The sequence below is a fragment of the Esox lucius genome, chromosome 2 (assembly GCF_011004845.1).
Source record: "Esox lucius isolate fEsoLuc1 chromosome 2, fEsoLuc1.pri, whole genome shotgun sequence".
NCBI classification, from domain to species: domain Eukaryota; kingdom Metazoa; phylum Chordata; class Actinopteri; order Esociformes; family Esocidae; genus Esox; species Esox lucius.
The window spans coordinates 21,564,606-21,591,904 of NC_047570.1; the positions used below are offsets into that span (position 1 = coordinate 21,564,606).

Here is a 27,299-nt window from a genome sequence, read left to right on the forward strand (position 1 = left end):
TAAGATCTAACCACCTTTTCTCCCTTATGTTTTTTATTTTATTTTTTTTTGGGGGGGGGGGGGGGTCTTGGTGGTCGTTACTTTGTCCCCTAGCAAAACTGCTTATATGCAGCCTATATACGTGAGGAGAAAATGCAAGGAGGTTACTGTAAAGAAAAGTTTGACGTTCATTCGGGTTATTGTCTTGCAGGTAATAGATTGAATAATTGAATAACTCTGATGCTGCTACAACATGGGATACAGATGTGACGTGTGGATATGATTTTCTCTTGAACAAAGAGAATGTGAAAATGAAAGACAGCCCAAAGCCGATGAGATTTTGTGGAGGGGCTGTATTCTGACACTCTCTCCCTCTACCTCTCCCTCTCTCTCCAACTCTTTCTCCTCCCATCTCTTTAGCCCTGTGTGACTCTTCAGTTAACAAACAGCATTTCCTACTGCTTCTTCCCCTGTCTTTGTAAGTACAGCATTGTCTTTTATATCTATTTAATTAATGAAACAAATTGCTTGCTATTTTAGTCTAATTGATTGGATCTTAAAAGCGATTGTTAAAGGTTTAGCCGTAGTTTGTTTAGTCCACATTCTATGTGCTGTTTATCACAAATTGTTTTACTTGTTGAAAGTGTGTGAACTTTTTCATTTACATGTCATCGTCGTATTTTTTCTTAGCTTCTATTGTTGAATATATTCATTTCAAGTGCGTTAAATGAACACCTCTTTGTGATTTGCCCTTAAAATCAATTCATGTCACAACTTACAGCTACTGTCGATTCTTTAAAGTGTGTGTGATGACACTGTACTGTTACTCAAGTGTCTCTTAGTGCGCTGCAACCTGTGGTTAGGATACCTGTAGCCTATATTGCCACAAGGGTGACCATTCCTTTTATCAACTGCAGCCTACCTTTATGGCTGTCAATGGTGTTGCACTATTATTCCTCAGAAGATGTGTTCATGCATCTGATATCTATATTGTGTACTTTTGAATGATGGTTGGTGCTATGTCATTAACATCCGTTAGAAGACTTTGATCTAAACGATATCCAGCTCAGTGATGTCAGATTCATCTGTTTTTCTTTCTTGTCTCTATTTGAGAAGATATGGACTCTTAAAGTGAATTTATTTCTCTTTTTTCATAGTAATTCTAAACCACTGCAATGCAATTTATTGAATGTTCAATGGAAAGCTTTGCTTGGTAATACAAATATTATTTTTATATAAAAAATTGTAATTCATTAACATTTTTATAATATATATTTTAGCCTGTGTTAAGAAATTAGAATCTGTTCGGAAGACAAGCAATATTTTTTCGAACTTTATTAATTCACAATAAAACGATTTTCTGAATCAGGGTTGTTCTAGTCATTAAAGCGTTTATCTTTGCAACATTGAATGTTGAACCAAACAAAACGTCAGTCTATAAACTATTAGGCTTTGTAATATTACCATAATATAACATCGATATGTCATTTGAAGTGTACGAAGCATCAAATGATTCGAGGAATAGTAAACCATTTCATAGTCAATAGTATAAAATATGCAATACAATTATGTTATTTTCTGTTATAAAAGTGAGGCACTGAATTCTCAGAAATGTATACAAATGATATGCAAATGATAAAAAGTCCAGTCATGTTTTTTACAGATCAGATGTATAGATATAAACACGTATTTGTGAGAGGTTTAGTCAACATGGACCTTATCTTATATTTGAAATCAGATAATTTGCAAATGAAATACTTAGCCTATTAGTTGCCATATACCTTCCTTTGTTAACGTATTTTTGGTCTATAAAATGCTGAGAATCATTTCAATGTACACAATTAATGTATCAATGTAATCCTTCTATATTGACTCTTTCCCTACATAAACTATGCCCGTTATCGTTAGATATATTAAAATATATGGGTTATTGATTGTTATTAAGGCCAGTGTTACGGTGTAGGTAGGCAATACCGCCTTCCGGATACGTTTTCTATCTTCAACTCTGAAGTGCGTTAATGATAATTTTCAAAAGGTTGTCTGAAAATCACCTCTATTAATTGCTTTTCACAGTCCACATAACATGTAAATATAGCTATAACTCTTATTGAGGGTTTGGTCAAGTGCAAATTGTACTCACGCAACTTTTAACTTTTGTGCTGCTGTGAATGTATTTTTGTTGTTGTTGTATTTCATCAAACCAAGAGAAACATCTTGCTCTGTCACTCTCTTTTCACTGACTTATAAACATATTATCTTTCTTGCGCCCTCTCTCTCTTTCTCTCTCTCACTCTCATCTCTTGTCTGGGCTGGGAGGGGGAGTCCTGCCTCTTTGCCTTCCTCAGATCAATGCCCTGGCCACTCACTTTCTGATGTTGCACGACGGGAAATGCTTTGAATACTTGCGACATGGCCGCTCGCATTGATTGCCAAGATTGACAGCTCTAACCATCGTCTTCTCTTGTCTCTGAGAGAGAGAGAGATAGGGAGAGGGAGATACAGGGCAGATAACAACAAAAGCTCCTTGCAGTTTTGACAGTTTAACTTAATAGAAAGAACAAGATCTACTCATATGGCCAGTGGAAACCACAGAATACTTAGTTCTCTTTCCTTTCCTCTACAGATAGTGATTTTCATTTTTAACGTAATATAGACTTATATGCTACTCAAGAATCGGGATACGGTCAGGACCTACATCTATCTTTGCTCCACTGATCGCAAGGTAAATACGTGCTTAGTTTGAACTTCTTTTAGTGTTTTCACGAAATAACTGCGTTATTTTGCCTGTCTTGTTGCTTCGTAACAGAGTTCGAGTCCGATGTCAATAGGCGTGTTTAAACTGTCTTCGCTATACTCGCTTCTTTGTAATTTAGGTTTCCATGAGGTGAAAATACTTTTTATTTGTAGAGCGTTTTATAACTGAAATATGATACCATTCTTACTTATTGCTTTTCACACGTATTTACCGTGGTAATAGCAATACGAAAGCAGAGTGCGTAAAGACAAGCCGGGGTGTTCTTGGAAGCGTTAAGGTAGCTTTAAAGATGCTTAGCTTTATTTACCGACACTAGATACTTGTGTAACTTATGTTACTTTCCTGCGCGCGTCTCGAGGTAGGCCTATTGAAATCAACAGTGTTATATTTCCTTTGCATGAGCAATTACAGATAAAAGAACAATACTTCAAGGGAGGCTACGTTTTCTTACTCATTTCGTGGAATTCTTTTATATGTAATTGTTGGTTACGCATCAACAAAGTAATGTCTCCAAATGTAACATTTAGGCTAATAATTAATCAAGATACATGTGTTTTGCTTTAATGTTAGTCGCCGGATGCTCAATAACTTTCTCCTATGGGAGGTAATTTCTCGTTTGTCCACAGAGCGGTACTATTCATTGACGATGTCGTGCGCGACACTGTAGGCAGGCCTATTGGCCAGCCAATCCTTTCTGTCTCCTCGGTGTTTCTGGATGCGATATTTCCAAGTTTCTTTGAACTTGAGCATATGTTTCTTTTTTTCCGTTCGCCCAAATTCTAATTGATCAATAGTTATTGTTTGCAAGGAATTATAAAAGGAATTGTAAAAAGTCGATGTATTGCCTAATTGCTTCCTATAGGAGGTTGACAATTCGCTTTACCTTAACTTTTGCTGGAGGTCAGGCAAATTGACCCTACAAGAATGCGTACGCCATAAATTAAATGCGACTACTCATCGAAACGCTAACCCATTTAGGGACATTATACCTGGACAACCAGACTTCCACGGCAAGAACAAAGTGCAGCTCTCGGACTGTTTTAGGGACTAACGTAAGTCTTGTGTAATTGGATGTAATTCTTTTTGGAAGTCTCTTTCGCACACAGGTGGACTATTGAAACTCTTCATATAATTGAAATTATTATAAATAATGAAATAATATTTGTTTTTATGTCTTATCATTTGGATATGGGTTCCTCTCGAATTTCATTTCTTTTTTATGTTAAAACAATATTAGATTGTTATTATAGAATATAATAATATAATTAGCACGATTATTAGAACACAGCATTTGAAGATGCTAGAGAGATGGTCAGAAACAAACACTGTATACCAAGGTACTGACAAATGAAATGCTGTTTGTGTGAACTCTGTTGTGTGAAGATGGCCCATCATTTGGAGGGTGTTTCCCCACATTAGACACTTGCAGTCGCATATTTTCCCCAAAATCCTTCCCCACTCGTGATAACATTTTAACAGAAGACCAAGAAAGCAGGCATATTGTGGAAAAACGTTTTTAAGTATGAGTAGAGCAAAAAAGTTGATATCAGTTGTTGCAAATCTGAACTATTAAATAGCCTATAGTTTTGCGGCCATGGAATATTCCAACACACACTTTCTATTCTTTAGCTTTAAATTAGATACAATATTCTTTCAGTGACATTCCACTAGGCGAATTAGGATACCTTAATTAGAGAGAATTTAACTTTTTTTCTATTTTCCTTCTAAACAGTGTCCAGTCCGTTTAAGAATAACCCGGTGTCTAATACATTCTTGTCCTAAGTGAGAGAGGCGGTGTGAAAAACAATCCTCAGGCTCGTTCCACTGTTGGGGTGAAGTTGATATCGTAATGGTATTTTGTTTTGAACAGTTGCCGTTAGCTGGGAGTGCAAGTTCCCTCATAAGGTAAGGTGGCACCGGAGCCCAATGGAAGTCTAAATGGCACATTTATAATTAGATTGCCAATTCAGCACATTGTCCTGATAGCTATACAGGGACACTCCGCACTGTCTGGCCGCTCAATAGGAGAGAGTTTTTCCTCTTACGGACAGTTACACGGCCTGTACAAAATTAGTGAGAGGAAAGGGAAATCTGCTGATGGGTCACTGCAGGGTCGTTTCAATATTATCAGGAAAATAAATGAAAAAAAGGTTGTCAAGTAAATTTTCTTTCCGTTTCTGCCCATCTCAACTGTTTGTTTTTTGGTACGAAATGGCCTGAAGCAAACTTTGTTGCTTTTCCGACTTCTGCATTTATATCTGCAAGGTATAATACACTATAATGATATCACTCACATGATGGCATTAGTGACATATAAATATACACACATGCATTCTTACACATATGCTAATATTTAATTTTGACCTCTTGCACTGATTGCCTTGTTGCCTGCACACTGCTGAAATCTATGGATGATTTGTACTAGAAAGTACATTCTCTTCACGTCTTGACTTGATGCCAACATTGTTTTATTCTCCATTTTGGTGTATTTGTTGCAAAGGGTGTCGTTGCATTTTGATTCCGATTTATAATCTGAAATCTCACCTTGCCTATTAGGCTGTGCGTTTAATATATTTATTGTTTGTTTTTCAGGGCTATCTGCTCGTAGACATCAGAGGAACTGGTGGTTTTGTGAAAAAGAAGAAAATCCGAACTGGTCCCGGGCATAAAGATATCGACTCCTTGACGCATATGTGGTGCTAGTAAGTTCAGAGATTTAGAAGTGCATTTGGCATACCGAAACCGCATGCTCCACAGCCTACACCGTGCTCTTTCACGGTGGCTCACTTGTTTAAATAGATCCGTCATTCAATCCGAGATCAATAGAGTTGCGAATTGCGAGTAGAATTTAGGAATTTGAAACACATTTTCTATTGTTAATCGCCAGCAAATATTTAAAAAAAATAACAATATTTGTTTTACTTTACTCATTATATCCTTATTACTAAGGGTAGTTACATGTTAAAACACTTTTCTATTAATTTATTGTTGACCTGCGTTTGGTGATATATGCACAGATATATTGTAATTATGGACAGCATATACACTTGGAATGTGAGTAAGTAGCACATTGACCGTAATAATTATATTTTCAAAAATATGTTTTAGCAAAAAGCTTATGCAATTCTTGATTTGTTTTGGTCTATGAAAATATTGTTATTTCAGATCTTATCAAGATAACAGACAGAAAGGGGAAATGTTTCATTCAAGGCCAGGCAATTGTTAGTTTTAAGGTGTTGTAATATATATTTGGCAATTATTGTGTGCTTTGCATATCATGCTCAGCAATTAGCTTTATGAGACTGGGGTGGGTCAGGAGCATACCATGTCTATTTAATTGAATGTTGATGTGTTCTCTAGGGATTTAGGGTGTAGACTAGGCATCAGAGTGCTGTGTCAATTTAAAACTGAGGCATTCAATTATCTTTGAATAATTCTGTTTCAGTTAAATGTGTGCTGGTTTTTTCACTATTGTCTCAAAGGGAGATCTTACCTGTGGAATACATCACAACTGTTATCACTTATTGTTTATTTGAACACCATTTCCTGTGTGTGTATGTGTGTTTGTGTGTGTGCGTGCATATGTTTGTGTGGGCACACTCACCCATGTATGTAAAGAAAGTTCTATGTATTTAGGCCTGTGTACATATTGACTGTATTTTATATTCCTGACTTATATTTATGGTCATTTTTGAAATGATAAGATTTTCTCACATATCTTTCTTGTGTCTTTGGTATGTGCAATTTGCATTTTTAGTCCGCCCTGCACCTATTCAGTTTTAACTGTTACATCAGTGCCAACTCCATAATAGCCTCAGAGAAAAAGATTGAGACACAGTTGACATATATTGAATGTTTCTGTGCTTTCCTGGTTTGAAATATTGTTTTTCAATGAAGACAGAAATAAGAAAACAGACTGATTGAAAGATATGTAGTGTTGCTATCTCTTTGCTGTCAAGTCATCCGCTGGTTTGAATTAGTGTTCAGGCATTAGTAGGAGTTGTGTGTCCTAAACCTTAAGTAAATGGAAATGTTATTTTAGTTTTATCATCTTGGCTAATAACTGGTTTATCCACACATAATTTTAAGTATGACATGCAAATAATATGCGGTACTATTGTTTTTAAAACATCTGAAAGGATAACTTTCAAGATCAATGTAATCTGTTATGTAAACATAACTTGCTTTTAAAAATAATTTACTACAGTATATAGAGTACTTAAAAATATATGAATTTGATAAGAAGATATTGAAGATTGTCCATAGTTAAGAATTTATAAGGTAAAATTATAAAATTTTAATGTGCGTTTGTGTATAGCACACTTCTGTTAATCCTTGGTATTTCACAGATTGTGTTCTATGCAGAGCTCTTAATTGTCTATCTGGGGGTTAGGTGATCCATGGCAGATGCAAGTCTCCCTTTTCCTTATTGTTTTTCACTTAGTTTTTTACAAATGCAATTATTATCAATCATTGTGATAGTTAGCAGTTGTTGCAATTACATAATGCATAATATTAGATGTCTTGCAACTCAGATGTAGACTGTCAGGGAATGAACACAGGAGGTAGTTGAGTTGAGGCTTGCTCAGGTTGTCCCCGTCTCCTTTCCATTTCTGAGGGTGAGTGGAGTGGCAGCCGAGGCCTAATGATAAACAAGATGAGAGAAGCAGGTAAACAACAGCAGGTCTGGTAAAGGTAAGGAGTGTAGCAGCTGAAGGGGAGGATTGTAGGGGCTAATAAATGTGGCAGCACATGTTGTGACATCTGTCTTTATAAGTGTTAGCTAATTTGCAGCAGAATATTTCAACAATGATCAAAACCGACGGCAACATGTTTATGACTGGAGATAAGAAGACTTTTTTGTAGTCTTCTTATTTGTATCTTTTCTTTACGTTTCTAACATGCGGATGGCCTACGCTCCATATCTGAATGTAGTGGACTAGGTCCAAGAAAAAATCTAGGCCTCTCAGTACAACCCATTGTCATCACTCATGTGTGATAGTCTCTTGAAATATTGATGTAATCAAAGGCTTCATTGGTACATCAGCATCAGACAATGGGGACACCCAGGGGTTTGCTGACTTAACTCTACAGACTCATGCTTTTCGTGTCACTGGGTAACAACTTGAAGATAGATATTATAGTGGATGAATGGTTATGTTCTTGGTAAGACTAGTAAATCCTCATACTTGGTTGACTTTAAGTATTTCTTTCCATTTCTAAATGAGAGTTAGCCAGTCTTTATTTATCTGCATGACAATACTCCCAAATTGCAATAGATTAGAATAACGGATTCTGAAGAAATGTTGCAACCTTACATTTAGTACAGTGCAGTTATTTGTGTCTTTTTGCTGCTCCAAGTGAAATTGATTGTAAAGGCTTTCATTGTTTTCTTTTTAGTAACATTTGTTCCAGAATTATTCTGCTGGGGCATTACACAAATGGTTTGAGTAGTTCTTTTGAGTAGTTTCTTTCTTTACATTGAGAACCACCCGCACCTACAATCATTTTTAGACCATTGCACAGTACAGAGTAAGACTTTCTAAAGCAGCCAGACATCTAGACCTCTAGGGCCCTAATTGTTTGAAATGTTTGTCATGAAAAAAACAGGCAGATTATTTTAAACTTGTATAGCCGATGATTAACAGAGCTAAAACAAATGTACATTTTCTGCAATTCTATCACTTCACACAAACAATATAATTGCATAACTAACCAAAGTCACACAATTTCAACTGTTTCATTTACTCACCAACGGGACATGTTTTTCACGTTTGGACTGGAAAATAATTGGACAGTTTCTTTTCATCCAGAGCATAGTTGTGCATAATTAAGTTAGACTTCAAAATGCAACAGTGCCGGCTATGGTAAATAGCTTCTGTTGAATTATTTCTCTTTTTTAAAATCACATATTCATATGTCGAATTAATTGGAGAGCCCTGGATGGCTGTGTTTTTAACATGGCGCTGTTTCTGTAGGGGACGGTAATCACCAGGACTATCAGGTGCAGGAATTAGTACAGCTCATTGTTTCTTATGAATCACATGAAGATTTGAACAGTCCATGTGTGAAGATGGCTGGCCCCATTTCCATATCAAAGAGGTCCACAGTGTCGCCTGCCAGTAATTAAAATGCAGTGGTTTTGGGAGCCCTTGCTTAGCGCAGGGAGCACAGTACGCTTACGCAGCTGAGTGTTGTCGGCTTTCCCAAGCAGTGGGCAAGCGGTTGACTCCTGCATGCTTCTCTCAATACAGTTATAATTTTGTACAAATGTTTATGCCAGTCCACGCTCCTTTTGCGGAGAGTTTTGTCTCAGGGCCAAAACCATTTCAGTACCGTTTCCGTTTCTTAGTCTCATTGTGGCTGCCTGTTTCATTTTAGCCCTCAGAATATAAATCATTTAGTGTGCGTTATTGTCATGTTAATTGGTGACACTGACAGTGAAATATCTTATATTATATTACATATGCACTGTATTCATTGGCAGTTCCTATTCATACTGTTTATGGTGGAAAGCCCACTAACTCCTACAGTTGCGTTCAACTATCTACATGACTTGTTATTAGTGACCTTGTTGCAGATTTCTCGGAAAAGGGTCTGGGGTCAACAGTTCCTTATTGGATTGTTCAACAGCGTGTTATGGTCCCAGTCCTTCCTGAATTGAAGAAGCTCTGAAGATCTGAGTTTGGGTCTTGTGGGGGAACGAGGGAAGAGAGATTACAATGATGTGGGCCTCTGCGCTGCTTACACACAAAGGCCTCAGAACAACCCTTTCCTTGTGATCCCCCCATTGTGTTGGGATCAGGCCTTCCCTGGGGCTGGCCGCTGCCAAGGACTTAGCACAAAAGGACACTATGGAAATATCAAACTGGAAACCAACACGGGCAGCGTTCTGGGTGAGAGCGAGACCCTGCCTGTGATGCCAGGATGAAAACTTTATGTCCCTGTCACCCTACTACAAGTTCTTATGGATTATATCGCTGTCACCCTTCTACAAGTTCTAATGGATTACATTCAATTTTGTTGAGTGTTATTTGCAAGGAGGATTGGTGAAACTTAATAGTTAGGAAAAACAAACTAAGGAAAATGGGAATAATATCTTATGGGAATAGGTTTTACTTGAAACATTTTAAAAAGGAAATTGTCTGTCCTCGTGAAATGGTATCTAGAGGCTTGTGATTGTTTCCAGCACTACTTAACATTAAAGGAGATATGGTAGCATGCTTTATGGAGAACTATGTTGTCTTTAATCTTTCTCTTTGATAAAAAAAAATAATTCATAAATTCATTCTCTTGAATGTATTTGTATGTCTACCACAGTAAATCTGAGGATCTTAGCATGGGGCTCCTCTGTTCCGCAGGTCCCTGTTCACTGCAAATGCACAGAGATGAGACATTAGCCAGTTGGTGGAGGCTGACAGCTTGCCTGGTATCTGCCAGCTCGTTCTGACATGAGATGTAAAATATGCTGTACGGTTGTGACTAAGCGGGCCAATCTGTGCTTTGCTGCACTCCGGTCTCGGCTCAGGATTAAGGATGCTGGGAGCAGTTCAGTTGAGACATGACTCTTAGCAGCAGTGATATTGTACAACAGTATTGATCAAAATGATTGATAAGAAAGTTTGCTGTGCAGAGTAGTGACGTGGTCAGTTTTTAATTATCCTTTTTTGACTGTTATTTTTCCAGTCAAGTAGGACTGAGAACACATTCTTATTTTCAGCAAAGACCTGGGTGCAACTTGACCTGAGAATAGGATTTGGCATATTGATTTGTAAGGCAACACTGAAGCTTTGACTCCACCTTCGGCAGCGTGCCATATAGTGTATTTTGCACCACAGACCGTATAATTTTCTACAGTATTATTGAACAGGTTGCACTTCCATGCGTCACTGAAGAATTGTATAAATGCTGAAGCCTGATCTTTAATGTGTTTTTCCTTTCTTGTGCCCTTTAAAAATGTTTTAGAGATACATCATACAGATTAGTATGATGTCTTACCTGACTAAATGTAGTCTGTAACTAAGAATTGATGCTAGTGGCTAGTCTAGCATTGATAAATTGCTCATATGGAAGTGGCAGGGTAACATCTGAAAATAGCCTGCAAATCTTTTGGAAAAGTTGGCGTGTATTGAACCAAAATCAAGATTTCCCTTCATTTGTTGAATGGATACTGGAATGCATGAAATACAATGTCAATCAAAAGTAGACTCCTGAAAGCTTGGGGTCACTTGTCCTTGTTTTTTATGACAACATACATGAAATTAGTTTTAATAGGAAATATAGCTAAATGTCATTTACAAGGTTAGAAATAATAATTGCATACTCCACACTTTTTCTTTAGTCAAAGAATCCTCAATATGCAGCAATTAAGGCATTCTTTGGCATTCTAGTTCTCAATTCGTTGAGGTAATCTGAAGAGATTTTACCCCATGCTTCCTGACGCATATACCATACAGTCAAGTTACTCCCACAACAGCTTAATAAGGTTGAGATCCGGTGACGGTGCTGCCACTCCATTACAGACAGAATACCAGCTGACTGCTTCTTCCCTAAATAGTTCTTGCATAGTTTAGAGCTGTGCTTTGGGTTATTGACCTGTTGTCGCAGGAAATTTGCTCTGATCAAGTGCCATCCACAGGGTATGGCATGGTGTTGCAAAATAGAGTGATAGCCCTCCATCTTCAAGATCCCTTTTACCTTGTACAAATCCCTTTTACCTTGCACCCCCAGACCATCACATTGCCTCCATCATGCTTCACAGATAATGTCAGCATCTTTTCATTTGGTCTGCATCACACAAATGTTCTTCTTTGTGATCCAAACACCTCAAACTCAGATGTGTCTGTCCATAATTTTTTTTTACTAAATCTTCTTCAGTCCAGTGTCTGTAGTCTTTTGCCCATCTTAATCTTTTCTTTTTATTGGCCGGTCTGAGATATGGCTTTTTCTTTGAAACTCTGCCTAATAGGCCAGTATCCTGGAGTTGCCTCTTCCCGGTTGATGTCAAGACTGGTGTTTTGCAGGTACTATTTAATGAAGGTGTTAGTTGAGGACCCGTGAGGCGTCCGTTTCCCAAACTAGACACTCTAATGTATTTGTCCTTTAGCTCAGTTGTGCACTGGGGCCTCACACTTTTCTATCATTTCTGGTTAGAGCCAGTTAGCGCTGTTCTGTGAACGGAGTACTACAAATCTCTGGTTAGATATTCAGTTTCTTGTCAATTTCTCGCATGTAATAGCCTTCATCTCTCAGAACGATTGATGGGGGCTCATTGATGGGGGCGTTGAGTTAGAGGCACATCTCTTCTTTCTTCCATTCACCTTTCTTCCTTTTCCCTCCTCTCCATCTATTCTCTCCTCTTCCAATTCCCTCCTTTCCATCTATTCTATCCTCTTCATCTATTCACTCCCTATTCCCTTCTTTCCATCTCTTTACTTTCTTCTTTTCTCCTCTATCCCTCTTCCATTATCTCCATATCTTTTTACCTTTCCTCTATGCCCTGTTAGGCTACTAATCCGTTCATCCTAATTAAGGTTATTGAGGTGGAGAAAAATACAATTGACTTCAGACTTTCATCAGTATAACTGAAGTTACCTAACACCATTGTCCCTGTTCCCCCTTTCTCTTTTGTAGCAACGGATTTACATATGTCAGCAAACACAACGTAAGAAAAATCACATCAAAAACTTAAGTAGCAATTAATTTTGGATGAACAACTAGCAAGCATGGCAAAATAGTACTATTAGCTAGCAAAACGTGCTTTATCTCATGTCATTGTTTCTCAGTATAACTGGGGATGCAGTTGGGCAGCAATATTAATGGCTACATCTAAACGAGGTGAGAATAATTTGTTTTAACTGAAAAGTTAGCTAATTAATGTAGTCATGCAACCAAACGACTGGTCCCTTCATCGTGTGTTCCTATGGTGATTTCCTTTCTTCTACAGAGGCATACAGTCTACAATTATTTGTTTGCACGGGGAGAACAAGTTGTTTTACGCGCAAACGACAGTTTTTTCGAACTCGGACGTCTGTACTTCTCGTACAACTCGTCTGCATACTGCGTATGTGGCTCTGATTACTATGACAGTGCGATCTGTATTTCTCAAATTGCAAGCAGACACAAACACAACAAGCTAAATACAGTTAAGAAATATGTTATATCCCGACAAATTATGTGTCCACCAAAACGTTTTGATCAGTGAATTTTTTTCTTGACGTGGCGGGAAAGATGTTGCCATGGCGGGACGCCACGGTAAAATGAATGCAACGGAATCACTTCTACACTGTATTTCTGATTTGATTGATGTTCTTTTAATGGAAAGAAATGTTTTTCTTTTGAAAACAAGGATATTTCTATGTGACCCCAAACTTTTGAACAGAATGTGTATATCCTTAGCTCCAAACCCAGGTCTATTGTATCGTTTTTTCGTGATTATTTACACCAACGGTTTTTACAGGGCTTTGCCTTCGATGTACGTCATTCTGAAAATGGCTTTAGCAGACCCAACCACAAGCTCTCCCTCTTTCTCCTTCAGAGAGAAAATGAGAATGTATTATTGCATGGCATATATTTTACTCATAGAGAGGTCTTCGTACTGTGGACTGGTGAAGACAAGCGACAGAGGCTGAGAGCAGCTTGTCTAAGCATTCCATACACAGTAGTTAAGACTCAGCAGATATAGATAAAGATGTTAGTGTTCGTTTAAGTCAACGTACTCTGTGTCACCACCAAACTCTGATAATGTGCGAGTTGACTGAACTGAGAGTCTTTTACTATAGCAGATTGTTGTTTTGCTGGTTATTCCTCCTTTCTAACAGCAGAATTTGTAAAAGTTGTAATGGGTTGTTTGAGGGGTTTAAAACTGAGTGCCAGGAATGTCTCAGTGTTAAGTGAAAGTAATGCTAATCAGAATAAAAAGATGATGTGGTTGGTTTAATGTCTTTTAGAGCTTCAACTTATTTTCTCAATTATTATAAAAACATATTTTTTAATATATAAACAGTATTTAATAAATATTGTAGAAATCTTCCATTATGCAATTGTCTCATCAGTTGGATGGTTTTGTTCTTCTCGCTCACATGTGGGAAAATATGGAGCCAAAACAATTTTGAGCCAAAACAAAAGCAAATCAAAATTGAATCAAAAGTCATATACTTGGTAAAGTCACTGCCTTGCAGATCGTTGTATTATTGCTTGCCTGGGGTTGGAATCTGGCTTGTGCCTTAGCCCTGGAACCTGTGGAGGGCTCTGCATCATCTGGGTTTTATGGTTTAGTAATCAAATATTGTTGCTTTGCCTTGTCATGTACTAGTGACTCCTTGTGGTGGCTTGGGGCTCTGTGCACTCAATCAAGGTGGAAGACCGGTGATTGCGTTCCCTTCACTACGTAAGGATAGTTGTATGATGGAGGACCTTGGTAGTCATTGAAATGTCACAGTATTGAGGAGAATACCCGGGTAAAAATTTAACAAAACAAAGAAATATAATACATGAAAATAAACAAATAATTAATACATGCTCCCCCAGTTGCCATATGGTTAATATTTTTACCACTATGCATGTTATAGACAGAACGCTCCCGTGGGCCGTTGGCTTGGGTCTGCAGGGTTTGCTCATATTTGGACCATTCTTTTGGTCCAAATATGAGCTAAACTCACCACTCTAGCTATTCAGCTAAACTCACCACACTAGCTAGCTATACTGTATGCTGTCAGTGCCCGATTTGTTATACTTCTAATCCTTGTGGAAATTAAAACAATGTTCATACCACTGTCTTTAGAAATACAACCTAAAGCAGTAATGTTTTCTCCCATCACAAAACCCTACTGAAATAATGGAGAAAGCTTGTGGTTTGGCCGTGCTGTGCATTTCCAATAAGCTGGTTTGACAATTTGAGAGGGTAGCTACCTTGGCACGTGCCACACAACAACATACAAGACACTCAGTTCCAGCCACTGCCAGGCAGTAAATGTTCAGAAACTTTGGGGAGATGTCTAGGGTCCCAGGGTGGAAGAGTGTGGCTGATGAAAAGGCTGCACATGGGAGAGTAAAATGTGCGCAGGGTGGAGCTGCAAAACCTTTTTCCAGTGGTCTGGATGAGGTGAAGAGATCCACTGACAGCTTTTTGATGTCAAGGACAAGCACATGCATCTCTACTGAGACAAAATATGAAAGTTTTTGTCAACTTACCCCCAGAGCCAGTAAGATTTCCCCAGTAAATAATCAGGTACTTTAGATCTACACTTACAGTTGAAAGCTAGTTTAGGAATTGAAGGATTACATTATTTTAGTCAGTTGAACAGAAGGTCCAACCAAAATATTACTTCCTCTAAAAGCCAATACTCTCCAAACCTTTTTCTCACCTTATCGGATTTCAACCAGCAACCTTTAGGTTCCTGGCCCTACACTCTTAACGACTAGGCTACCTATATTGATCAATTGAATGTTGGCCACCTTAAATTGGGTTGGAACAAATCTGTTAAAATATAATCTTTCCCTTCACTAAGTACCCCTGAAGTACCCCCATATGTGCATTATACCAGTACACCTATGCTATCCTGATTCTTCTAAACTATTCCCTGTGGGTAGACCAAAACCCCCAGGGGTCCTAGAACCCCTGGTTGGAAACCACTGACCTACCTAGGGCTTGTTTACATTTTGAAAGAGAGAAAATAATAATTACACCGGCATTTTCGAGGTGCACCACGCAGACATGTTGCCACCAATCGCGAGAAAATATGCGTCCGCTGCCCCGAAACTTGATATAGTTCAGACGGTACTGTCTTCACAAACTCCGTGTGGGATCTTTCGCCAGTGTGGTGCACTCTACATCGCATGGTGGTGTCCCAAGCTATCAATATCTGCAAGTTCACACAACAAAATAATCGTTTTGACTCTTCTTTGATATGAATCGGAAAATGTAGCGTAATGTAAACAAGACCCTAGTTGCTTTGCCTTGGTTTTAGACAGGTCAGAAATCTGTGAGCTTTGTCGTCGAGTCCCAAATGCCGGAACGTGAAGTCGGCACTGATATCCAAGGCTGTAAATGCGTGATGTTAGGGGCTGGTATTTTAGGGCCTTGTCAGGAAATGTCTGCCTCATGAAGCCCTCAAATGGGCAGCACACATCCAAGAAGAGCACCTCCTCCTGGCCTCCCCGCACAACGACATTGTCTGACTTATTTTATATATTTGAAAAAAACTATATTGTCAGCTTTAAACCTAGGTCCCCTGACACACACACACACACACACCAAGTTAGGCCCTGGGTTGCGGTTGAGTGTTACAGTGGAGGAACGCTTTATGTTCATGGGGTGGGGTTGAGGGTAAGCAGGGGCGGGATATTTCTCCTCTTCTTCAGCAAAACTAAATTTATGGGTCACCATCTGCAGGGTGGAGGAGTTTGGGTTGTGGCCAGCAGAAAGAGGCTTCTAATTAAACAGTCATTATTATCAACTTTTGGTCAGTGATCATCCCCGATGCTGGCTCTCCAAGATGAACATGGAATCACTGAGGCTTTCCTTGAAGCCTGTGTTGGACCGAATTAGAAAGAGAGAAATGAAACAGAGGAGAAAAGCTCTTTTTCGCTTCTTGGCAGGCAGAGAAAAGCCTTCTGCCATATCCACTCAGGTTTAAACAATTACTTGACATCAGAAGAAACCAGAAGAACCTTAGTCTGGAATAGTCATCGCTTTTGCCTGGCCTAGCTCAGTTTCAGGCAAAGCGAAACAAGCGTCACATGTTTGAGCTCTCGATAATTTCAATTAGTGTAAGAGGGTGTGCCTCCAGTATCTGTATTTATGCAGACCAAGGAGCTTTACTTTGAGCTTGACAGCCCTTAATATAGTATTTTATGGTTTGATATGTGAGTGACATAGAGCTGCTCCGAGAGGACGGCAAAATGGTTTATTAGAGCCTAATTACAGCCCTGTGATTAAAGGGGATGTGACTGTGATTAGGATAGTTGAGGACGATGTGAAAATGAATGAATATTCAGACCGGAGACGAGCAGAAGCGCCTGTGTGTGTGTGTAGGGGTGGGGGTGTGTGTGGAGGGATGGCGTTGGGGATGGGGAAATGTGAGCGCTGGCTGTTGCAGGAGCCCTGCCTGACTGGCTGACTGCTGTGTAACCACACGCTATGATATCATCTTAACAGCAAATCTCATCTGGGGGCTTTTTAGCTTTAGCTATTGGGCAGAAAATGTACACAAAGATATGTAGTACTTCTCTGGTAATGTTAACCTGCCGGGTTCCTAGTTCTTAAGTGCTTGGGTATCTCTTGGAAAGTTTGCAAATCGAGCTCTACGTGGGAATTGCGGAAAGCTGATTTGATGTTCTTAAAGGCCTTGTATGGCTCCCTTTGATTAAAGGAAATTGAAAGGATGTACTAGGTTTGACGCTTGTTTTGGTATACAATTAGCCTGGCATGCAGTAGTAATGCAGTGGAATTTAACAGCCAATTGAACATGAAACCGTCAGGAATGTGCAGAAAAGCCAGGTCTGCTCTTAGCTGCTAGAGGAACTTGCTAAGAATCACACATTCTTGTGAACTTCAAAGTATGCACTGTTTAAGCAAAGAGATAAATGGCATTACTATTAGCAGTTTTTTTCAATAGGGAGATTAGTATTGGTTTTTCTTTATTTTCACCCTGCAAACTTCTAACACTTTCAGACATGTGATATCTGCGATTTATAAATCATTTCTGGGAGCGCTCTGAGGAAATGAGATACATAGCGAGACCTTGCGATTTTACAATTTCACAACTGACTTCATCCTTAAAATGACGGTGGCCAACCTGCCTATTACTCCCTTTGATTTCAACAGAACATGCTTTTGCGCTCTGAGAGGTATTCATAATAAGCTTAACTTCTCTGACTTCGTTGCTAAAGGCTGCTTATCGCCCAGCTATTCAAGAAAGATGAGTACTTTTTTTGAATTTTTACTGTTAGGTCATAGGCTGCTCAAACCACCTTGATGGGATTGTTGTGGCAAGAAACACACGCACACACACTACACACACTAACCAGACTACACACACATACTCCCAGGAAAAAAAAAATATTAATCTTTAAATAAATGTAATGGAATGTTACAGCTGTGGAATTTCCTTATCCTGAACAGTTTCTGCTCTAGGTGCATACAGTTGTATGTGCTGCCTGGGAGCTTTCAGAAGTCACATCACACTGTTTATATGTTGGGGTATAATACGTGATTATATGTTTTATATCAAGAACAAATGTTTATTCTTCATTTTCCTCTGATGAGGAAAAGCAGTGTCTCTTAGTCTTATTAGAACTCAGGTATAGTCTTGCTAATTAATCAGTGTTCATATTACTTCTACAGAAAAATAATTCCCAAATGTGTTTTTTCATACACATGTCAATCATGTTCTTTGCACTGAAAAGCACATTTGTACATGTCCAGACATTCACATTTATTTATTTACATCTCTGTTTCCTTTAAATGTACTGCTCAAAGCACGCTTGACTTGGAAATGTATATTCATATGTAATCTAAGATAGATCTGAAAGTAGTGGTTTTGCGAACAGTAGTGGTCACAGAGGCCTTCTTATATTTTGGTTGGAGCACTGTCAGTTTTTCTAGGAGAATAATGGGAAGCATGTGTTTAGGCAGCTAAAGAAAATTAGCGACCTTCCATGTGACCCACCTGTCGTGCTTTCAGCACTGTTAATGCTAACCTCATGTTACTATCATCAGGAGGGCTACTCTGTCAGGCTATTGCTAGATGGGGAGTACTCTGGGGCTCTTGGAAAAGCTCCTGACACACACTGTAGTAACCCACTGGCATTGCACAGCTGCTGCTGAGCTTAGCATAGAGTATGCAGTGTAACTAACAAACTGACTTAATCAACACATACAAGCAAATGCGTGTCTCCACAATAAACAGAAACAGAGGGCAGAAATGTGGTGTTTTTGAGTCACATATTTTGGTTCTCACTCGCACCAGTCTCAGCAATCCTCTGTGGACTGTAGTTATTGGCTGCAGGCAAGCAGGACCAAAAGAATCTGGCAGTATAATGCAGGCTCCTAGTGCTGAGCCCTCCCTACCTCACGAGCTAAGCTGCACATCTCCCTAGCTTTACCAGGGCCTGTCCCGTGTCATGTTGTAATGGGCTCCCAGGGCATGATTGGAATATAATAACTATTTCACTATGTTTTTCTTACCCCCCTCACTCGCCACAAATGTAAAATGTGCCTGGTAACATGGGATATATAGTAGAAACTGTGATGTAAGATGTTATTGCTGGATATGCAGACTAGGAAAATTTCGATTATTTTCCAAAAATCTGCCAGACAGAAAGCATTATGTCACAAAGGCCACATTGTAGCCAGTTTGGGTGTATAGTGGTGTATATTTCTGTCTCTCTCTCTCTCTCTCTCTCTCCCTCTCTCTCTCTCTCTCTCTTGTTCTATACATTGTCCGGCCACCTTCTGTGCTCTCTGCCCAAGCTAAAGCCTTACTTCATGCCTGTATCCTTTTCTTGCGCCTGAATCAATGCACAATGGCCCTATAGGACCATAGTCATGGAAAAATTACTCACTGTACATCTTTAGACAAAGTACAGCCTGTCTTTCACACTGTTTTGAGAACTGTAATTATATTACCGCCTGGAAATCTATGCTGTAATGGTTTATTACTTTATTGTATATTAAAATATATATAGTTTATGTAATACAGTAGAATAGGACAAAACACACAGTCATAGTATTAGCCTGAACAATTGCAGTTTGACCATGATCTGCTTTGTTTTTGTACTCTCTGTCTATGGGTTGTGGCAGTCTTATAAGGACCATCTGATTTGTTGTACTACAATGGCAGCCTCATGGGATGGCAGTGCATCCAATAGTTAAGTGAGCAACTAAACATCTCCCTGTTTTTCTACTAATTGAATTCGGCACTGAAATATGCTGGCAGGAGCCCCTCTCTCTGCTTGACTTATTTATTGCCTGACTGAAGAGGTAATTTGACATCCTCATTTCAAATACTCTTAGTTTTGTCTAGAAAAAGTGTTAAACTCAATTAGTCTGGTGATCAGTGACTCAGACACTACATTTGTTGTCCTTGGGGGGAGTGGAGGAGAGACCTACTGCAGCCCTGATCTTTTAGCTAACCTCTGTCCACTGAGAGAAAGGGACGAGGGAGAGGAGAGAGAAGGGAGAGAGAGGGAAGATGGAATAGATAGAGGGGAGAGAGAGGGCAGTGGGGAGTGCCCACACAGTCCCGCCATGTCACATGAGATTTGTGTCCTCCCTTTAAATCATTTCCCTCTTTAGAAGATTAAGAATGCAGAAATATTCTCAAACTGATCATTTTCCCTTCTCCCAAATGGACTCATTTGCATTTGCAACCGCCACTATTAATTATGGGTTTCAAAAAAGACAAATGATCCCTGTGACTGTAAATAAAACAAGAATCTGAGGTTAATATTGCATGTTCAAATCGCTACATGGACCAATAGAGACAGCCCAGAGCACATGCACCAATCACCATCAGATTTACAGCTAACCTCATTGGTGTAATACCAGTCTTAAACCTTTATAAGTGTGCCATTACTAATTATTTTACAAAATATATTTCTGGTATGGACATTGTGTGAAGCCTGCTTTTTTATGCCAACATTTAATCCAAGAGATTACTACAGATTCTTGCATTGTGAGCCGCTTCCTCTGAATATTTGTCTGCTTGAGCTTCAATTTCAACTCAACTTTGTGACTCTAAAGAGCCTGACTCAGTGTAATTCATGGCCACGTAGGCTGTGTCTGCATGTTTCTGTCTGAAGAGGGAACAAACAGCAAAAATAATCTGCACCCAGCGACCGAGTCTTGTTGTAACCTGATCATTTCAGGATCAATTGTTTCCTTTCTGGTTTAATTCACCATGTGATTGACTTTCAGTGCTTTGCTGTGGGAGAAAAGGGAAGTCATTTGAATACAGATGCTTAATGCTTAGGCCTTGTCACAGGACGCCGCTCCATGTCAGGAGACAATTGCAGGTTGATTATGTTGCTAGTGACAGAAGTTGCAACTTCTTTGTGCAGGGGAGATATTTGCATTTAAATGCTTATTGTAGGCATCTAAAAAGCATAAAAACTCTGATTGTAAGCTTTGGCTGCTGGTTTTGTACTAGCAAATACAAAGAGCATTGCAATAAGGAAAATTGCTATGGAAATTAGGAAATTATTTTCAAACAGAAGGATTGAAATCAATAAGTAGCTCTGTGTTGTTCTCTTGTGCTGTTTTTTTTGTCTTGATTGAGTGGGTCTGCTGTCAGATTGTGTATGCATGTGTTTATAGCACTATACTGTGTTACACATTCTTGTGTGTAGAATCAAATTATTATTTATTTTTGAGGTGTTCTCCTGGATACCTTTGTGTATTTTGTGAATGTATTTGTCCCTGCATTTTGTTTGTATGCTTATGTGTGACAGGCTCTGTGTGACAGTGTGTCAGTCATCCGTCCATGTGATTTTGTGTGAATGCATTTGATACCATTTGAATGGTTTTGAGAGCTTCCTGTGTGTACGTTAAATGCCTGTTCTTACCTTTCACAAAAGCTGTATGTTTGTGTGACTCTTTGTATGGTATCCATGTAGGCTATATTTGTTTGACAGGCTCTGATATGATGACAGTGTGCTGGCAGTGTGTGTTTGTGTGTGTGTGTTTGTGTGTGTGTGTTTGTGTGTGTGCGCACGTGTGCATGTGTGTGTGCGTGCGTGAGCACGTGCCCGTGTGCATGTGTGTATTTGTGCCGGGTGCCCATAGCGGAGTGATGCCCCTGCTGATTCTGTGCCTCTGGCCCTTTGTCCTGCAGCACTCAGCGTGTCTGCCTTCTCAGGAGACTGACAGGCCTCTCCAGTGTGGCCACACAAAGGACCAGCCTTCTTTGAGGTGTTAAAAACTTCCATTTATGCATCTCCCTGGACAAAAAAGCGGCAAGCCCATTTGAGTCCGGTGGCGACACAGGCAGACATTGTGGCCACGCTTCTCCAGCACTCATTTCACAGATTCTAAAACCAGTATGTGGTGAACAGGATTTGAGGGGCTAAAGTGCCCCACGAGGGCCAGGCGATAAGAGAGAGAAACGCCACCATTCAGTAAACTAGAAGATGGGGCTCTGGAAAATAAACACATTACCTGAGAGAAAACTAGGCTTGTTTTCGTAACCTCCTGCTCAATAGGAGAGAGGGAGCGAGAGAGAGAGAGGGAGAGAGAAAAGGATGTCTTTGAGAAGGAAGTAAAGGAAATTCCTTGTGCCACTGTCGGGGAATAAATCTTAGATGCTGAGAATAGCAGACAAATCAACAGCAAAAAGACAAGGCTATCCTCTAGATTGACAGTATTCTTGTCTTTGTGTCGAGAATATGTGAGTATGAATCAACGGGAATTGACAGACTGCACCAGGCTATTATTAACAGGGGACATTAATGCCTTCTGCAGTGGAATGAAGCCTTCTAGTGGTTGGTCATTTTTCTTTCAAACCACCTTTGAAAATATACTTTAATTCTTGATTTTGAAGTAGAGTAAATCACATGTAGTATTATTTACAGTGCAGCCAGCACGTGAAACACGATTCAACCAAAGAGCTGTCTCAATTTGTCTCTCTATGAACACAAGGTTGAATGTTTGATTCTCCACTGTTACTCACATAAGAATTAGCCTTTAAATCAACACAGTTTAGCTCTGCCCAATAAAGACAGCCTTTTCTGACCCAAGTTTTGATTGAATTCCGTCTATGTTTTCTATGTGACTGTAGACTTGGAGAACAGTGTTGTGGTCAATTAGAAGGCAGTCAAGCCACAAAGTTAACTGATATTCTAATTCTGTAATTTTAAAAAAGCCATACATTGACCTCAACCCTGTAGAATATGTGCCTGTTTCTGAGAAAGTGAGGAAGTAACCTTGTTCTGAGGCAGCTGAAACCAAATAACTTGATTATGTGGCGGATTTGTTTCATGTGGAAGTAAAGTGCGTTTGTTTGTGACACAGGAGTGGAGATCATATTTCATGGCATGCCTATATTGTGTCAACTGTGCCACAGGAAGTTTATACTGTAGCTCTCTATTAATCAGGTTATCATAAGGACATCAGCATTCTGTCTCCTGAACTGCTCTACACTCTTGAGGTTGCATAACAATACCCTAGTGACTTCAGCCCTGCTATCCTCCCTACTGACCTGAACATCAGCTTCTATTAGCCCAGGCATGGGTTTGTCCTCTTTGCAAGTCAATATGCATTCGTTGCATAGTACAGCTATGCTTTTTTTCTCATTTGCGGTGGGGAAAGTGGGTTGATTTTGTGTGGCTTGTATATTGAATTTGACAATGGCTTGTGCCGAGTGCACTAATAGACATTTCTGTGCCAGAACGCTCGCTCCCCAACTCTCCCCTTCAACCCCCCATTTCACCAAGGCCCCCTGCTGTTGAGCGTGGCCTGCTGTTATGCGCCCACCTCATTGCCTTAATCCCCCCACCCCCAGCCCTCCTTTAGTCCCCAGGCCTGCCGGGGCCACTGCTGCCTCTGTCTGTAGAGATAACCAGGTCTCAGCCAGGTGGGGACCAACACGCTGATGGCAGAAAGATTGCCTCCATTGTTAAAATAACTACATTGGCAAAATCCCTACTTTTAACTCGTTTGGACTAAAAATAGCGAGGGGTGGAATATCGCACTGGGGTTATGATGAACATGGAGATCTAGACAGGGCTCACATGGAAGCTGTGCACAGGATTGGTTTGTCCTGAACATATTCACATGCGCATGTACGCACATACGCATCGTTGCACACAGATGGAAAATGTGCCCCCAGGCCTCAAAGTGACAATAGCTGTTCTGCAATATTTGACTTGTCTTTAAATGCTTCAATGTCTTGACGTTGAGGATCTTTCGCTGCCTTTTCATTTACCCTGAAACATGACAGTTGTGTTATATCCGTCTGCAGACTCGTGGGACTGTGCAGTTGTTGTGAGGGTCTGGCATTGATTCCCTGCCACTGTCATATGACGGTCGGGCAGAGCAACAACACTCCATTATGTGCTGGGGTAATCAAATCATGCTCCACCCCCTGCTGTAGAGGAACACGTTCATTGGATTTCAGAGTGTTTCTTAGATGCCTTTGCGGTTTTCCATAGTGCTGCTTTCGCTCATATGTGAAAGGAAGGATTGCAGTCATGACGGTCACTTTGCAAAGACAGAGGCCAGGCCTCCTTTAAAGGACCTACTACACATTTCCCTGGGATCTCTGGCCTAGAACCTTTGAAGTGATCAGTCGGCTGGGCTTGTTTGAATTGCTATCCTTTTCGCTGATCAGCCACTTTACTTCACTAGACTAGGAGCCTATTTGACTACATCTATTGTTGTGAAAACAATGTAACTAACATTAAAATACTATGTAAATAACCATTTTGATTAACGACATCAATGAGAAACTCTTGCTGCGCAATAAGGTAGAGCACATGCGCACAAAGCAATTTGGCCAGACAACTGACTGAGGCATATGAACTCATTATGTAGTTTACCTGGTATCTGGTGGCGCGGAGAGCTATTTGCCTTGTGTGTGTAACAGTGTTTTCATTTTACTGAAAGACAGTGTTCATTCTGTGTATGCACTCTGTATTACTCGCAATTGTATGTGTTTTTGTTTTTAGGGCTGTTTCTTGTCACCACCCGCTCTGTGCTAGCCAAGTAAAAAAAGAAACATTTGAAAGAGTCCGTGGTCAGCGTGGACACAATGATTCAGTAATAAAATGGATGGGGGAAACTAATTAACAGAATTTGAAGTTGACTGGGATTCTGTTTAATGAATCCATGAACGTCTAATTAGGGAGAGGGTGGGTTCTCGTCTCTGTGTTATTTCCTCACTAGCCCCAAGGCTGGGTTCTCAGCAGGAAAAGAGCTACTGTACTGCAGCACGCTAGTCTGTCTGAGCCACTGTTATCATACCAGAGGGATTGAGCGTTTGTTTAATTATTTGTAATATCACTCTGGTTTCTCTTATTATCTATAATAATAATCATAATGGGTTTAAATAAGCCCTGAATACAAAATGGTGGGTTTTCCAGATGCTTGTTGCTTTTCTTATTGTTCTCAATTAGCATCACATTATAAAATCAAAGGATTGTTCATTTCTACCCCCTGCAATTAAAAGAGCTCTTAATCATTAAGGCACAACAGGAATGAGTCAAATATTATATGTTTCAGAAAGAAACACTCGTTTCTAGAATTACCACCCTTATGTGTTTTCTACATTGGGGTATTCTAGTCTTTGTGGGGAGCCTGGAGCCTGTGTGTGTCAATGTGTGTAAATATGTTTGTGTATGTACATGTACATGAGGAGAAGGTGAAGCTGTGGATCTTTCAGAGGCTGATCATCATTCAGCTTCTAGTCTGACACTTCAATAATTGTTTAAATTTGGTTATCCACCCCAAACCACACATTCATGATATATGTACTGTAGAATTTTTTTAATAATGGATATATATGATCACAACATGTTGTGAAATCTGCATTTCATAGCTATAATAACTTTAATAAGCAACATAAAAAGAATAACATTACAAGCAACACAAAGAAATGATGTAATTATGTGCATGTGTCATTGACAAATGAAGCTGTATTTATTCAAATCTTACTTTGAATGTGTCTGAATGTGTGTATGTCAATCTGTGTCTGTATGTGTATGTCTATGTGTGTCTGTATGTGTATGTCTATGTGTGTCCGTATGTGTGTGTATGTCTATGTGTGTCCGTATGTGAGTGTATGTCTATGTGTGTCTGTATTTGTGTGTATGTCAATGTGTGTCCGTATATGTGTGTATGTCTATGTGTGTCCGTATGTGAGTGTATGTCTATGTGTGTCTGTATTTGTGTGTATGTCTATGTGTGTCCGTATATGTGTGTATGTCTATGTGTGTCCGTATGTGAGTGTATGTCTATGTGTGTCTGTATGTGTGTGTATGTCTATGTGTGTCCGTATGTGTGTGTATGTCTATGTGTGTCCGTATGTGTGTGTATGTCTATGTGTGTCCGTATGTGAGTGTATGTCTATGTCTGTATGTGTGTGTATGTCTATGTGTGTCTGTATTTGTGTGTATGTCTATGTGTCCATATTTGTGTGTATGTCTATGTGTGTCTGTATGTGTGTGTATATGTCTTTGTGTGTATGTATGTGTGTGTATGTCTCTGTGTGTCCATATTTGTGTGTATGTCTATGTGTGTCTGTATGTGTGTGTATGTCTATGTGTGTCCATATTTGTGTGTATGTCTTTGTGTGTGCATATTTGTGTGTATGTCTATGTTTGTCCATATTTGTGTGTATGCCTATGTGAGTCTGTATGTGTCTATATATCTGTGTGTTTGTATATAGACACACATATATATTTGAGTGTGAGTGTGCAGCAGTACGATACAGTGCAGAGAGGTGAGACAGTGTGTGGACGCTGGCAGACTGTTGGCTAGGAGGGCTGGGTCCTTTGAGAGTTAGGAGAAGACTGTCAGAGAAGAGGTGTTATTAAAATGACAGCAGCTTTCCATTCAGTCAGGGTCAGTCTGTGGGCCTTCTCTGTTCCATTGTCACCTTCATCCTCAAGGCTGCCGCATTCAGAGCCATTGGTAACTACTGTTTCCCAGGCCTATTCTATTAACCCCCTGTCCTCCCTTACTAAGATAGTGTTGTCTGTAGTTTGACACCAATGGCAAATGTGTTGGGCATACACTACATACCCCCACCCAGCCATAGGAGACCAAGGTACAGTAGCAATGATTACTGGCAGATCTATTAAGTGTGACCTTAAAAACCTCTGTCCTAGTTTAATTAGCGGTGCTGAAGCAGGGTAATTGTATAAATCAGCTGTTAATGAGATCGTAGCTTGTTGTGAAAAACAAGATAATGAACATCAATGAGCTTTGTGCCATTTCAGGACTGCGCTGTGGCTGTGCACCATGATCAATCCACTTCACTTTGCATTTTGTTGTGGCTCCTGTTTTCATGTTCTCTTTCTCCACTGCATGGAGGTGGAAATATTGATGCTGAACTCCAGGTTAGATAATGGCAAAAACTGGTGTGTCCATATTGCAGAGGCTTCTGTTTGTTTGTGTTTTCCCCCGTAACAGGTTGGAACTCTGGTGACTGGGCTCAGGGAGAGACATGCCGTACCTAGCAGAGCATGCTGCGAAATACATTAAATCATTAGATTGCCTCACTCAAACAACAAATGTAAAAATTAAACTTCACATATAACTATTTGTTAGTGCCATCTAATGGGCTCCAGGACAATTACGTATCAGAGTAGTGCATTTAAAGTGACCTTGTCCTGAAAGGAAGAGCTTAGAGGAATGAAACTCTCACTACTAAAACTGTTTCATCTCAGTAGACGTTCTGACTAGGCCGAAGCAGTAACCATCTTCTATTACTCCCTTTCTCTTTGTCATCTTAAGGGGGCTGTATGTAGGATGTATTTTCTATCAAGAGCAAGATGAATTGTAATAACTGGCTATGATAAATATATATTTTCATATTATAAAGCTATTTCATAGTGATTTAGATAG

At 39.6% G+C, this 27,299-nt stretch overlaps 1 protein-coding gene across 19 annotated transcripts in view; it reads left to right on the forward strand.

Moving 5' to 3' along the window:
• The first annotated feature begins 407 nt into the window (after nt 1-407).
• Nucleotides 408-27,299, forward strand: part of sox6 (SRY-box transcription factor 6) — a 173,888-nt gene continuing 146,996 nt past the window's right edge. For 12 of the 19 annotated variants that reach the window (XM_029125228.2, XM_029125242.2, XM_029125237.2 and 9 more), the window contains exons 1-2: nt 3,477-3,786; nt 5,327-5,436. In XM_029125228.2, coding sequence (XP_028981061.1) covers nt 3,679-3,786; nt 5,327-5,436 — 218 coding nt within the window. In that variant the 5' untranslated portion in view covers nt 3,477-3,678. Of the gene's footprint in view, nt 458-2,362; nt 2,702-3,476; nt 3,787-4,621; nt 4,640-4,845; nt 5,000-5,326; nt 5,437-27,299 lie in introns of those variants that run through there. The other 7 variants (XM_029125251.2, XM_029125257.2, XM_029125256.2 and 4 more) reach the window with 5 other exon arrangements.